The following is a 16,099-nucleotide window of genomic DNA, read 5'->3' on the forward strand; positions in this document are numbered from 1 at the left end:
TAGGGCTGTCAGTCTAGGATGACGGACATCTCTGCTTGCTGGGGCTAAGGGGATTCCTTAGTTACTCCATGACAATCTGAGCCTCATTCCTCCATTCCGAAAGAGGGTGGGGAAGGAGGTTATTTCATTCAAGTAATATACACCTTAAGATAAAAAATGGTGGGAATAAAGCCAGGCATTCAAGGAACACATCTTCCACCTGTCCATTACCCCTACCCCCCTATCTAGTTTGCCCCAGTACAGACCAGCCTGGCTGGGGGACAGAAATTCTCTTGCTCTCCTTCCGTTGTACCTGCCCCAAGAATCCACCAGGCCAACAGTGGCCTCCAGCAAAGCCCCTCAGAGGAAATGGTTCATTAGGAGTTGCCATGGGGCATCCAAGGTGAGGATAGCCCTGAGAGTCCTGCTCCTTCTGTCCCGCACTTGGTCCTTCCCTTCAGTGACAGCCACCAGCACGCTGGGAGCCATCAGAAGTCTGAGAGTGTACGGGTGTTTTGTAGGCTTAAGGACATTGCTAATTTACTTTAATCCACTTAAGCCTTCAAAGCCTTGGATCCCAGCTCAAACAAGACAGCACTGAGAAGACAGCTGCAAATTCTCCTCCCTGAGGCAGGAGCCAGCCCACAGCTGGGAATCCCACACTTCCCAGCCGCCCCAGCCTCCCCACCTTGCTAACCCTAACACCTATCCATATCACCCCTCCTATCCCCCAAATCCCATGCCAGCCTCGCACTCGGGCATTTATTTTTCTGCTCTGGTTTCCATCTCTGCCCTCTCGATTAGCTGTGTGGAATCCCGAGGACGGCTCCTCACCCTCCTGCCCGTGGCACCTAGAAGGTGGAGCCCCGATCGCTCTGCCACGGGGAGTAGAAAGAGCACTGGGTGCCCAACGTGAAGGCCCGCCTCTGACAAGTCTCTCCCACCCTCTACACCTCAGCCCTCCCATTTGTAAAGGGAGGTGACAGTCCTTGCCTTGCCTCCTTGCAGGGTACTTGTGATGAGGAAATAGGGCAGGTGTCTATCAGACTTAAGAACCTGGGGACCTCTGAAGCTACATCTGCAGATCCCAGTGTGAGCTGCCATGCAGGTGACGGATTCGGAAGTGCTGATGTGGTCCTAGCACCACCAGGGAGCCCCAAACTGGCCAACAGGTCATGGGAAAACATCCTGCATGTTCTGGTGTTTATGTTTTGTTTTGGTTTTCGATTATCATCGACTGTATGTATTAATTTTAGAAACCCTTATTGAGAATTTATAGGCCTCTCAGAATACGCCCAGTGATTCACAAATCCCAGTTTGGGAAACACTTTAACAGGACACTCTCATGCCCTCCCTTGACAGACAGAGGGAGTTATCAGTCACCAAGGACCCGTTTCCCTGTGGGTTCCCAGGGCCCTGAAGACAGGCATCTGCAACTGTCTTAGAGCAGAAGGAAGCCTTCCAGAGATTTCCAGGCACCTCCTAAGGAGTGAGTCATCTTCATTCTGGCCCCCCAACGAAGCTAAGAAATACTCATGCTTCCAGAAGAGCTAGAGCTGAGATGGCTGATGAACCCTTGTCCACTCTACCCAGAGTACCCACAACCCCTCCTCCTAGCAGGAATGCCAGAGCAAGGTGCCCTCCTCCTCCAGGTAAACATGGATGGAAGGCTTAAATAAATTGGAGACTAAAATCAGACCCCTCCAGCCCATGGCTACTCATCCTTCTAACATTTATCCCTAGGGGAACATCCCAGGACTTCCAACATCAAAGAGACCCTGCTGAGTTCAGACCTAAGTCCTTCAAGGCACAGCCATTGCAAAAAGGACCGAGTGGGAAGTGGCTCTCACCTGCAAAGGCCACAGTGGGGTGTTCCCTCAGGGTGCACAGCTGCTGCTCACTGCTAGGTTCAGTGACGACATCCTGGGAGCTGGACAGGTGGAACACCAGCAGTGTGAGGCTGGGCGGCAACAGGGTGACAGCCAGGGGTCCCAGGAACACCATCGTTGGGCCCCTCTGCAGTCCTAGCTCCGGAGGCAGGCAGGTAAGGTCTGCAATGCAAACATTGACTCTCACCACGAGCTCCCTCAGCAAGGCCCACTTCTCCCAGTTTCCTCCATGGTTGTTGGCAGGCCCATGGGCTGTGTTTGCTTGTTTAAATACATTTACATTTTACCTATGTTACTTACAGTTTACTCTGCTCTAGTAACACAGAGTTATAGATCATATCTGGAGAGCTAATTTCCCTTGCAATGGTATTCTGGATAAAACTGACAAATTATAGAGCTTTTTCTATTATGATCCCAAATGGCGTAAAATTAGTTTTAATGATAAAGGTGGTATCTAGGGATCTTAATAAGTGGAGCTAGGACACGTGGGTAGCCATTTGTAAAAAGATAAATTTGGATCCATAACCCACACCTTGTACTAGGAAAAATTCCTACTGGATAAAAGATTTAGGTGTTAAGAATAAAACCATAAAAATACTAGAAGAAAATGCGGGCAGAATTCTTTATAATTTTGGAATAAAGAACCGGGACTCAAAATCCAGAAGCTATTAAAGAAAAGATTGACATATTTAACTACATAAAACTTCAAACTTCTGCATGCCCCCCACCCCCCGCAAACAAACACCAAACAAAATCAAAAGGCAAATGACAAACTGGAAAAAAATATTTGCATTACATATCACAGACAAGGGGCTAATATTCCTAATGTATAAATAATTCCTGGGAATCAAGAGGAAAAAGGTCAATAATACAGTACAAAATAGGCAAAGAATATATGTACAAATAGGGCTTAAAGATATGAATGACACTGGAGCACCTGGGTGGCTCAGTTGTTAAGTATCCGACTCTTTTTTTTTTTTTGTAACATTTATTTATTTTTGAGAGACAGAGAGAGAGAGACAGTGTGAGTGAGGGAGAGGCAGAGAGAAGGAGACACAGAATCCCAAGCAGGCTCCAGGCTCTGAGCTGCCAACACAGAGCCCGACGAAGGGCTCGAACCCACAAACCACGAGATCATGACCTGAGTTGAAGTCAGACACTCAAGGCACTGAGCCACCCAGGTGCCTCAAGCATCTGACTCTTGATTTTAGCTCAGGTCATGATCTCAGAGTCATGAGATCTAGCCCTGCAGACAGTTTGGTGTGGATGGAGCCTGCTTAAGATTCTCTCTGTCCCTCTCTCTTTGCCCCTCCACTGCTTGTGCATGTGTGCATGTGTTCTCTCTCTCTCTCTGTAAATAAATAAATACTTTAATTAATTAAGACGCTATTTTCACTCACAATAAGAACAATGCAGATTAAAACCTAGACTGAGCTACTACTGTTCACCTATGAGTTTAGCAAAATTCCAAGACAGATGACACTCTCGGCGAGGCTGTGGGGAAGGGGGCACTCTCATATACCATCGTGCAACAATGGTACAAGCCCTATGGAGAGGAATCTGGCAAAACGACAGAGGCATGTACCTTTTGATCTAATTTCTGGGAGTCTTAACCAGTGCTACTCAAAGTGCGGTCCGCAGATCAGTGTCAAATCCACAAACTGTGACAACTTCGTTGTAAGATAAATGCAGAAACTTGAGAGTGTTTAAAAATCTTTATAGTAATGTGACAGAGTAATTTTGATGTCTATTGGATCTAATAAAATTTGGAGGTTTGTATTTTTCATAGTTTTTTTGTCAATTCACTTCTCCAGTAATTCACTTTTATTGAATTTTATGTAAGTATCCATCTGCGACAGATTGTAAATTGAAATGTAAAACCTGCTCCTTCACCAGAGATAGTTGAGAAGCAAAAATAGACTAAACAGTCACCTGTACATGTGCCAGGTGATTTATGCACAAGATTACTCCTTGGGGGCATTCTTTGAAGTAACAGAAGACAGGAAACAACCAAACACCTAGCAACTGGAGACTGCTTGAATACGCGAGGGTGTATTTGTGTAACGGAATACTACACAGCTCTAGAAGAGAATGGGGATTTTTCCCTAGATTTCGATATGGAGAAGTCTCCAGGTATAGTGACTGGAAAAAACCCAATGCAGAACAGGGTATTAGCTTGATACCTTTTGTGTAAAAAAGAAGGTGGAAATAAGGATACATATTTATAATTGCTGGTATGAGCATTAACAGACACTGGAAAAATAAACCCAAACTAATTTTAAATCAGGCTACCTATAAATAGCAAAATCATGACAGATGCTCCTTAATATATACCTTAAAAATTTTTTTTACATTTATTTATGTTTGAGAGACAGAGCACTAGTGGGGGATGGGGGGGGGGGAGAGAGAGAGAGAGAGAGAGAGAGAGAGCGAGCAGGAGACACAGAATCCAAAGCAGGCTTCAAGCTCTGAGAGGTCAGCACAGAGCTCGATGCAGGGCTCAAACTCAAAGACCATCAGATGATGACCTGAGCCGAAGTCGGACGCTTAATTGACTGAGCCATCCAGGTGCCCCAATATATATACCTTTTTATATTATCTTCACTTTTGATTATTAAATGTTTAATATCACCCATTCAATAAAAACCTCAAAAACTTTTTATTTTTTTAAAGTTTATTTATTTTGAGGTGGGGGTGGGGAAGAGAGTAGGAGAGGGACAGAGAAAGAGGGAGCCAGAAAATCCCAAGTAGGCTTTGCACTGTCAGCTCAGAGTCAGATTCGGGGCTCGAACTCACAAACCCAGACTAGTTTTGGTTCCCTAAAACTTCTAATATGGGGCAGCACAACACTTCCTCTGGAGCTTGACTCAGACACTCTGAATCAGCTCCCACCTCCCTCCTTTCCTGGCCCATCCAACGTGTCACCCACCAAGCCTTGCTGACATCACATCCCTCACAGGTCCCTAACCCACCGATAGACCTCCTTGGTGACACTGTCGTCATCTGTGAAATAAAAGGTTGGACTAGATCAGGGATTCCCTGCTGGAGGTGGGGACAAATCAGAACCCCTTCCACTGGAGGTGGGGTCCTGGGACCAGCAGGTGAGTGATTCCAAAGATGACTGTGACAAACCTCTGCAGGGACTAGGGGCCCCTAGGGTTCCTTTCCTCTCGAACACCCTTTGCTCCTAACCCCTCCTCTCTTCCTTTCCTACCACCACTACCTTACTCTAGGTCTGGAAAATGAGAGTAGGATGACTGTCTTCTTGTCTGTTTCCTCACACCTGTGTGAGATGGGGTAACTCCTGTCATCGTGTTGCTGAGAGGCTTTGAGGAAATACCCCAGTGACTATGCAGACGGTGCACCTGGACGAGCTCCCTTCTCCCTTACCTGGCCTCATCCTGGATCCCAGGGGGCCTTAGTCTCTGGAGCAGCTCTTGGTCCCCTCAGCCTCAGGTTCAAATGTGGAATTCTCTGTCCCTCCCCAGGAGAGGCTGGACACCCCTGCTAGTGGAAACCCTCTGGGAGGGAGCTTTGGCCCAGACATCCTCCCTGGAGTGACTTTCACATGGCCGCTCACGTGGCATTATTCCTGAGAGCTAAACTGGGTCTTTCCTGCTGCATGGGGCTGGCACTGCTATGGAATTTCCTCTTGCCCTTTGACACTTGTGCTGGATGCTTTCTATTTGTCCCTCTACTCTGTCCCTCCTCCGTGCTCAGTGCCTGGGCTGCAACAGGGGACTCCTTCCCTCTGTTTGGCCAGTGGGGACACTGGCGGAAGATGGGAGGAATGGGAGAGAGAGGAGGCAGCTGGGTGAGCAGCCACATCCCCCCACAGAAGGTCAGAGTTAAGCTCCCCCCTCCTCTCTTTGCCTGGGGTGGTGCCAACCCCTCATTATCGGCGGCAGGGTAGAGCCCAGTGAACAGTCCCATATGGCTCCCAAACCCCTTCCCACACCTTCGTAAATAGTTCCTTTATTAAACTGCCCTCCCATTTCCCAGTTTGAGTGTGCCATCTGTTTCCGGGGGGGACCCTGACTGATATGACATCTCATTGGTGATATTCGATGCCTATGCAAATATCATCTTTTTAGACCTTAGCTGGGGCTTTTCCTCCATCGGCCATCAGCCCTTCATCTGAGGCAGTGTGACAGCCACCCTCCCCTCATTATTCCCAAGCCTCCCCTGGCCCCTGCTTCCCCCAGGAGCCAGGCCTTAAAGTACCTAATTTCCACAGCAGAAGCTCCACTCACATTATGGTTTTTATGTAAATATGTCCTCCAAGTCCCTCCGGAATCAATAATTACTAGATTACCATCACCTGGTCCACCTGGGCCCCAGCACAGCATGCCTGCTCTTTAAGGAGAAGGGAAGGGAAGGGAACGCAGCATGTGGATGGGGGTGGGGAAGGACTGGGGGCAGGACCTAGATCCAGATCGGCTCCACTCAGGTGAGGGAGGAAAAAGGAATAGAGAGCCAGAGCAGTGGATGGACATGTACACAGCACACCGACCAGAAAGCCCCCAGAGAGAGACAGACTGAAGGCTAAGCAGGAAGAAGATAGGAACAGCCTTTATTCAGATGAGCATTCCAGTCCTTAGGGATGCAAGTATGGGCCAAGGTGCTGACTTCGGGGATCCCATGGGGGCACACGCACAGGCCTATTTTGCCATCACCTTCAAGGACGCCTTCTGTCCTTAGTAAGGAAGCCAGTAGACCCTAAGAGGGGTACAAAGGAAGGAGAGAAGCAGGGCACCGAGGAGTGGGGCTGGGGTGTGGGGTGCTGGTGGTCAAGGCAGAGCTCGATGAGCCAGGGCTTGCGGCTTAGCAAATGTCAGCAAAAGTCAAGGGCGCCATACTGAAAAAAGGAGAATGGTCAATCCCCACATCACTGAGTGTTACAGGACTGGTCTTTGTGAGCAGAGTTCTAGATACTTGGGTGGGGGGTGAATTTCTAGCTCCCGAGAATCCCCCTTCTTTGGAAATTATCTCCCCCTTCCCTCCACAGGTCAAAGGGGTAGGCCCCCGCAGCCTTACATATGCCTATCCCCACTCCACCATAGCTGCGTGCACCAAGGATAGTCATGTCAAAACAGACCAATCAGATGTTCTCTCATGGCAACGTGGGGCTGTAACCCCCATCCAACCCCCAGGGTCAAGTCAAGTCAGTGTTGTAGAGGAACCTGGAACAAGCAACATGGGCCCTGTGGGGTGGCCATCTTTTACCTGTCATGTGGGCTGAGGAGGGGAGCAAAGGCAGTCTGAAGACAGAGAGCCAGGACAGGAGACAGACAGCAGAGCCTCTCTGGGTTGCTAACAGACTCCCAATTCTAGCCCTTTCCTGAGGCCTGACTACTTTCTACTACCACGAGCCATCAGCCGACTTCCTGGATCCTTGTAATAAAATCTCCCATTTTCTCTTAAGCCAGCCAGAGTTGTGTCAGACCAGGAGTTGCCTGCACAGTATTGCCTCCTTGGTGTCCATTCTCACCGCCTCCTTCCTAAAGGAGCTTCTGCGTCGGTGGGGGTTAGGGGGAAAGGTACCCTGCTCAAAGCCATCCAGACAGGGGTGGCCAGTGAGATGTGTGAGGAAGTCATCGGTAGGGCTTGTGGGGAAGGTCTCTAAGAGGGCTTTCCTTCTCTCAGAGCGGCCGGTAGCTAGGATGGATGATGCTACATTACTTAGCATCCCTTAGCCTCGTGATCCAGACTGCGGTGCAGAAAGATAGGTGGGACCTGGGAGATTGATGACAGAATCAGGCAGCTCTGGCCTGCCCTCCTCCAGACTTCTTTCTGTGATGTTTGCTCATCATACTTCTGTGCCTGTTTCCTTGTCTGTAAAATGGGGAGAATAACACCTACTGCAGAGAGGTGTTATGAAGATTGAATGAGTTATTTTGTCTAACAGGCTTAGAGCAGCAGCTACCCCAAGGTACACAGCATGGGATACACAACCTATCCCATACAGCTTGGGTTTTCATTCTTATACCCAAATATGCCTATGACAAACAGGAATTTCTATTTGTAGTATATTTGTCTGATCTGACACTAAAATAATCCGGGAGTTTCTCTGCCGGCAGTGCGCAGCGGAGGCCTCTCGATCTTCCTGAGGGCTGTAGTTACCACAGCAAGTCCTGAGCTCAGGAGGCCACCAGGTCTCTACAGATCTTAGTTCTGTCACCTATAAATTGGGCTAATATTTCCCTGCCTTGGAACTATGTCTGGCACAAGTAGGCCCTTTATGAAATCCACCTGTAAAAATGTATTCGTGTACATAAAACACTCCCTAGTCACTGAAATGTCTTCCCAGATTCATCCATTCAGTTGTTTATATAATACTTCACTGAGCATTTGCTGAACACCTACTATGTGCTGGTTCTGGTACAGATGGGGGAAATGAGGGATGGGGGAATACTCCTTGAAAAAGTATGGTCCCTGCCTTCAGGGAGCTTACAGTTTAATAGAAGAGAGGAGACAGTTCTCCAAGGAACAATATATCACAAGGCAGACACAGTGAGCTGGGGCCTGGACAGGTAAGGGAGCACAGAAAGCCTGTGCTTCATCCTGTCGTGGAGCCACGTGGCGCTGGCACTGTGTGGTAGGGTGCTCTAGGAGTGGGGAAAAAGGGAGACGTAGCAGCAGCCGACTCCTGCTATTTTGGGAAAGCTTCAGTGATAAGGAAAGCATTTTCCTAAATCATTGGCCAGAGCTTCCATTGCTTTCTCTCTCGCTGCTGCCCCAATTCCCTGTGGTCCTCGATACAGGGTCACTCCGATGACACTGGGAGGCATGTGATGCATGTGCTTGTGTGTGAGAGAGGACGCACACCCACACATGCACCCCCCTGAGGACTCCTCGCCTTCCATGGGACTCCTCCAGGGCTTACTTTCCCAGCACAGACAGTGGGAGGAGGATTAGCTGCAACCGGGGGAGGGGATGAAATTGCTGAGTGCAAAGGAGAGAAAGCAAGAGAAGGACGGAGGGCCAGGGCCAGGCCTGCTGGAAGGCCCAGTTACACAAGGACCTTTGCTCTTCTCTCTGGGGCAAAGGAAGAGGGAAACAGGGGTGGAATGTGTGTGTGTGTTTGTGTGTGTGTGTGTGTGCGCATGTGTGTGTGCGTGTGTGTGTGTGTGTGTGTGTATGTGTTATGAGAGAGAGAGAGAGAGCGGGCTGAATCCCCCCCAAAAGCCCAAAGCAGACCGTGCTGCTTGCTGGAGTGCTGACTGCCCAGACCTTCCTGCAGCGGGAAGAAGCTGAACTACTGCACTGGAGACCATCTTCATTCACCAAGCCATTCAGTGCCGGGAGGAACAAAGGGGTCTCAGTGTCCAGCAGGTTACAGTCCTACAAAGGAGATGGAGGCCTGAGTGCAAGATGAGCAGGAAGCAGATGACGAGGGGGGCCTGAGACAGGTGCAAGGTGACCTGGGAAAGGGAGAGAGAGGAATGCCAGGGGCCGGAGGTCTAAGATGCCTCCTGCAGAAGGGAGAACTCAAATAGGGCCTTGAAGGAAAGAAGGTGGGAGCTTCCCCGGCCATCACGGGCAAAGAGCATTCCAGAACGATGGAATGGCAAACAGCACAGGCAAAGACTTGGCCCTGGACCATCCTCACATAATCTAGCAAGGCTGGAGAACGGGGCAGAGGGAGCTGAGTCTGGAGAGGAAGACCAAGGCCAAATCATGGCGAGACTAAACCTAAAGCGTTGCGAGATTTCCTTCTGCTGAAACAGAGGACTCGTTAGTGGCTGGGGCAGTGGAAGGATGTGGTCACATCTGTGCTTTGGGAAGTTGGGTGGCAGTGGACAGTGACAGCAATAGGTTAAAGCAGCCATCAGTCTGCAGGACAACTCAGAGAATGGAAGTGGGTGTGCCTCTTGCTCCAAGAGACTTGAGCCCCACGCCTGGAGCACGGCAGATCTCAGCTCCACCTACTCCCCCGCAGGGGACATATCAGCTCAACTACAGGCAGTGGCCCTGCAAAAAGGCTGGGAGTGACTGAGGGATCAGGTAGGAGAGGGTGTGTCATAGGGACGAGTCAAAGGGGAAGACCACTCAAATTGCTACTGCCAGGGGGTCCTCTCCAGAGAGACCAGGGACCTCTTTCCTTTTGATTGATAAAAAGAGTAATTGGAAAGGAAAAGACAACCTACAACCCTAAAGATAAGGGCTTAAATAAGCATGGTTGCTGTGTATGGAGAAGTGCCAGGTACTGTGCTAAGCTCTTTCCCTGCAAGACCTCATGGCATTTTGGCAAGAAAGCTGAGAGATGCCCTTGTAATCATCATTCGAAGATCATCATTCATAGCTGATATGAAGAAACAGAGGTTAGCCAGGCTGAGGACCATGCCCCAGGTCCTAGTGCCAGTTAATAACTGAGTAGGGATTTGAACCTGAGACTGTCTGCTGTAGACACAGGCCACTACACACACAGTGTCCTCCCTGGAGGAGAACTGGCCTCAGCCCTCCTGGCACCTTCCAGAGCCCTAACTCCATGCACTCTCCAAGCAGCCTTCAGAATTTAATTTGGTTTCCTGAGTTGGCTTCCCAACCAGGGAGAGCACTTTCTGGCTATAAATTATTAAACTGACTTCCTGCTGCAAATCAGTCTCCTGTGAGTTTGGGCTGTGGGAGCCAGTTTTCCAGGTCTTGAGCGGCTATGGGGAAGGAAATTCCAGAGGTTGCCTACAGACAGGGCAGAATCCAGACCCCAGCCAGAGCACTGACAGCCACAGCCCACCCCCCAGCACAGGCTGTATAGCTAGGGGCCAGGGTGGGTGGGAGAGAATGAGACGCTTCTGTTTGTCCCCACCTCAAGCTCAGCCCAGGAGCCCTTGAGTACCTTCCAGGAAGGGTGCACTGCTGCTCCTCCTATCCGGCCCCTCCCTTCTTGCCACCATTCAAAGTCCCCACTTGGCTGCCTGCCTGGGAAAGAGGGAGAAAAAGAGAAGGAAAAGAAAAGAAGAGGAAACAGGGGGAAACCAAGAGCAGGAAAGAATGCATTCTGTCTGCGGTTTGGTAAGGAGGGGAAGGCGCAGGGGTGCCCCTCACTCCCCCACGGGGGCCACCAATGCCATCTTCCCACCCACCCATCACTCACCACTTGGGGGGCAAAGTTTAGCCAGGCTCAGCACAAAGATAAAATTGAGATGCAGATTCCTTCCCATTGCTCTGAATAGAGCAGATTGGATACGGATTTTCCTCTTTTCTTCCCATTTAGACCATCTGGGCGACTGGGGCCCAGAGGGAAGGGTTGGGACCAGGTGGGGGAGGGACAGAGGCTCGGAAAAACTTAGCACTTTTCAGCTCTGGAACCTGGGAGTGGGGGTGGGGATGCTCCCCCTGTCCCAGGTCAAGTTCACTCCCTGCCTTTGCACCATGCTCTCTGCTCTCTGGCCAGGCCAGGCCCTGCTTGGGTTCTCCTCTCCTCTGTCTGTTCCTAGCAAACTCCAGGTTGTGCATTTGCCCTATCAGCGTTGGGCAGTCCTTGCCATCCCACCCACATCCTCCCAACTGCAGTGAGACCCAGGGGGAAGATAAAAGGAAAAGGGTGATCATAAAAAGTTAAACAGGAAGGGCTCTTGAAGATCATTTAGTTCAACCCCATATTTTACAGATGAGGAAACTGAGGCTTGGGGGAGCGTATCTAGCTCAAGGTTGGGCAGGGAGGTGGTGGGAGATCCAAAACTAAGTAAATAGCAACAACAGAGACATGTTTTCATACATCAGGTGGTATTCTTTTTTAAAAAATTTTTTTACTGTTTTATTTTATTTTTTTTGAAAGACAGAGAGAGACAGAGTGCTAGCAGGGGAGGGGCAGAGAGAGAGGGAGACACAGAATCAAAAGCAAGCTCCAGGCTCTGAGCTGTCAGCACAGGGCCTGATGCGGGGCTCCAGCCCAAGATCATGACCTGAGCTGAAGTAGGACGCTCAACTGACTGAGCCACCCAGGCGACCCTCAGGTGGTATTCTATGCTCGTTATGCCATTTAATCCACACAATAACCCTGTGAGGCACATACTATTATCATACCCATTTCATAGACAGGGAAACTGAGGCATCAACCAGTTAAGTAGCTTGCATACGGTCAAACTGGTATCCAGATCCAAACCCAGGCAGTCAGGCTCCAGAGCCTCTCCCTTACACAGTCTCAGTGCACCAGGCAGGAAAATGGCATTATTTGACATAGCTTCCGGAGCTTCTCACCAGGGCTCAGGCTGCTGCAGTGATCATTCGCAGATGGGAACCCTCTAATGCATTCAGTCATTCTGTATTTATAATCACGGAGCCTGGACTTGCTCCTGTGAACAAAGTATGTCCACACAAGGTAAGAATTGAAAACAGGAGTACAAAGGGAATGTTCACATTACTTGGGAAAGCAAGCAAACGTGAACCTCATGGGGGCAACTTTGTAGGAAACAACACGTGTGTGGAGGAAGCTGGACCAAACGCACAAAGAGAGAATGAGTGCAGAAGGGAGATGCCATGGGTTAGGCCCAGGACACTGCCTCACAGTTGCCACGCAGCTTAAGCGAAGCAGGGTGAATAAATGTTTGGTTCGTGCCTTGCACAGATAACTGTCCTGAATGGTGATAGTGGTCCCACAAAGGTAGTATGACAATGAGTAGGGATTCTTCCCCCAAACATTCTGTGATATTTTATTGTTTTTGCAAGGAAAAGGAAAACAAAGGAGACTTGCCTACTTTAATTGCTAGAATTAAATGCTAAGGATGTTGCCAAACACAAATCAAGCTTATCTATTCATTAGAGCAGCCTCCTTTTCCTCCTCCCCATGGGCAAGCTCTCTCTGTGGAAACATTTTGCTATCAGATATTCAGTTACTGCATAAAAGGAAAACTGCATTTGAAAACATGCCTACAGCTCAAAAATAGAAGGCAAATCCAGCTGAAGGCCTGGGCTTCCTCGGGTTTCAATGACAGATTCACTTGCTCAACATAAACCTTTGCAAAGAGGGCCCGTCTCCACTCACTCTCCTGAGCATGGCTCTCCACACCCTGGGTGGTGCTGACGGTTGCACAGCAATGTGAATGTATGGAAGACCACTGACCTGGACACTTAAAAATGGCTAAAATGGGTTGGTGGGAATGTAAAATGGCACAGCAGCTATGCAAAACAACATGGTGGTTCCTCAGTAAATTAAAAGTAGAAACGGGGCACCTGGGTGGCTCAGTCGGCTAAGCATCCGACCTCTGCTCAGGTCATGATCTCTCGATTTGTGAGTTGGAGCCCCACATCGGGCTCTGCGCTGACAGCTCAGAGCTTGGAGTCTGCTTTGGATTCCGTGTCCCAATCTCTCTGCTTCTCCCCCACTCTCGCTCCAGTCTCTCTCTGTCTCTCAAAAGCAAAATAAACATAAAAAAAAAAAAACAATAGAATCATCATCTGATCCAGCAATTCCACTTTGGGTACACACCCCAAAGAACTGAAAGCAGGGACTGGAAAAGGTATTTGGACACCTATGTTCCCAGCAGCATTATTCACAACAGCCAAAAGGGGGAAGCAACCTAAGTGTCCACTGGCAGGCGAATCGATAAACAAGATGTGGTACATACATACAATGAAATATTATTCAGCCTAAAAAGGAAGGAAATTCTGACACATGCTGTGACGTGGATGAACTTGGAGGACCTTATGCAGAATAAAATAAGCCAGACACAAAAGGCCAAATATGTGATTCAACTTAGATAAGGTACCTAGAATGGGCAAATTCATAGACACAGGAAGTAGAGTAGTGGTTCCCAGGAACCAGGGAGAAGGGAAGATGGGGAGGTCATTATTTAATGGGTGCAGAGTTTCAGTTTGCAAGAGGAAAGAGAGCTGGAGACGGATGGTGGTAATGGTTGCACAACAATGTGAATGTACCAATACTACTGAGCTGTATACTTCAAAATGGCTAAGAAGGTAAGTCTTATCTTCTGTGTATGTTGACACAATTAAAAAAAAAAAAAAAGAACTCCTAAAATCCACTGGTCCAAGGAGGACCAGGAGATCCCAGGAGGTGAGCTACTGGCACACCTTACCCCTGAACTGAGTGAGAAGAGGCCCCCTACTGTCCATCCACAGCTTGGCTGTGTGGCTGAGACATCGAGCGGCTCGGGGATGAGGTGTGGGCAGCCAGAGATGGAAGGGAGCCATAGGGCACCCAAGAGACACAGGCCCCAGAACCAGCTGAAATCACTCAGCAAAAGGGGGAATTTTTGGGTGAGTCCATAAGCACAAGGTGAAGGAGGCAAAAGAGACAAGGTCAGGTGTGAGGTCAGACTGCTCCACAGACAGGGTGGTTGCCCCTGCACTTGCTTCCTGTTGCTGCTGAAACCAATTACTACAGACCTCATGGCCTCAGGCGACACATTTATTCTCTTACAGCTCTGTGGGTAACAAGTCCGACTTGGGTTCTGCTGGGCTAAAATCATGGTGTCAGTACGGCTGCCTGCCTTTCCAGAGGCCCTAGGGGAGAATCCATTTCCTTGCTTTTTCTAGCTTCTAGAGGCCTCCCATATTCCATCTCAGAGCCAGCAACACTGGCTCCCTTTACCCATTCGTCCATACTTACATCCCTCTCTATCAAAGCTGGGAAAGAGTCTCTGCTTTTTTTTTTCCTCTAAGGTTTATTCATTTTTGAGAGAGAGAGAGAGAGAGATAATAGAGCATGAGCAGGGGAGGGGTTGAGAGAGGGGGAGACACAGAATCCTTAGCAGGCTCCCGGCTCTCAGCTGTCAGTACAGAGCCCAACACGGGGCTCGAACCCACAAACCATGAGATCATGACCTGAAGCTGAAGTCAGAAACCCAACTGAGCCACCCAGGTGCCCCTTTAAAAATTTTTTTTAATGTTTATTTGTTTTTGAGACAGAGAGAAAGAGCACAAGCTGGGAGGGGCAGAGAGAGAGATGAAGACACAGAATCCAAAGCAGGCTCCAGGCTCCGAGCTGTCAGCACAGAGCCTGATGCGGAGCTCGAACTCACGAACCGAACCGTGAGATCGTGACCTGAGCAGAAGTTGGACGCTTAACCGACTGAGCCACCCAAGCACCCCAAGAGTCTCTGCTTTTCAGGCCCCCTGTGATTACGATGGGCCCACCTGGATAATCCAGGATGCTCTCCCCATCTCAGCATCCTCAGCTGAACCACATCTGCAAAGTCCCTTTTGCTGCATAAGGTAACATACTCACAGGTTCCAGGGATAAGGACAAGGGTATCTTTAGTGGCCTACCACACCTGTCATACATATTCCCACCCAAGTGGTCACACGTGGCAAACATATCTAATGTCCAGAGACTGATCTGTGCCTGAATTTTGGAAGAAGGAAGAGCAGCAGCCAGTAAAGAGTCACGGGCAAGTCAGGGCCACACAGTCTGGGGGTGGGGGAGAGTGGTCAGGGGGTGTGATAGGAGAACCCTAGGGGGCAGGGAGAGGGGGCTACACATTGGACAGCACACACAGGGAAGGGGCACAGTGTGTCCCGTGGAAAAGAAGATGGTCACAAGATGAAAAGAGGAGGTCACGAGAAAGACTTTACAGGTGAACCGCACTTCAGACAAAGAAATTCTTGAATATTGGCACAAAAGTTTTACCAAAGCATGATTATTCTTCACTTCCCAAAAGGATTTTCCAAAGCTTTCTTCAAGTAATGAGTTCCACTGTGTTCTTAAAATAGGATTTACACCCAATTTTTCAGTAACACATAAAGGGATGCTTGTAAATCTATTGAAATGAAGTGAGACCAGTAACATCTGCTGCCTTCTGTGCTGCTGGTGTCAGGGGGAGTGGGAAGGAGCTTCTGTTGGGGGTGACGGGCCCACCCCACGAAAGCCAGCCACTTAATCCTCATGGCAACATTCCCTCATTCTGCACATGGACGAAGCAGCGGCAGAGAGGTGACAGAAAGGACAGCCACAGGCTGGGGACTGGCCCCAGGCCTCTCTGACTCCAGAGCCCTGTTCCTCCCGCCTCTCCCGAGAGAGGAGAGATTTTTGGGGTGTCAAGGAGTTGTGTGTCTGTGTTGGCTACAGAAGCTGTACCCCTCCTACATCCACACTCAGGGCTGCTGCTTACCTAGTGGGTCGTTTCCAGGATGATACTGCAACTTTCCAGTAGGGACAAAGCCTTTCATTCTAAAGTTATTAGAGAAAAGACTCTGGGTGGCCTGAAAAGGGTAGAACTGCCATGATGTAAATGCTTGATTTCACGCATCTTTGGGGAGCCAGCAAACAC

General features: G+C 49.3%; 1 protein-coding gene across 2 annotated transcripts in view; it reads right to left on the reverse strand.

Moving 5' to 3' along the window:
• The window catches only part of SEMA5B (semaphorin 5B), a 119,295-nt gene that overhangs the window by 38,756 nt on the left and 64,440 nt on the right, over window positions 1–16,099 (reverse strand). For both annotated transcript variants that reach the window (XM_042955860.1, XM_042955858.1), the window contains exon 2: window positions 1,830–2,030. In XM_042955860.1, coding sequence (XP_042811794.1) covers window positions 1,830–1,983 — 154 coding nt within the window. In that variant the 5' untranslated portion in view covers window positions 1,984–2,030. The remainder of the gene's footprint in view (window positions 1–1,829; window positions 2,031–16,099) is intronic.

Source organism: Panthera leo, chromosome C2 (genome assembly GCF_018350215.1).
Source record: "Panthera leo isolate Ple1 chromosome C2, P.leo_Ple1_pat1.1, whole genome shotgun sequence".
Taxonomy (NCBI): domain Eukaryota; kingdom Metazoa; phylum Chordata; class Mammalia; order Carnivora; family Felidae; genus Panthera; species Panthera leo.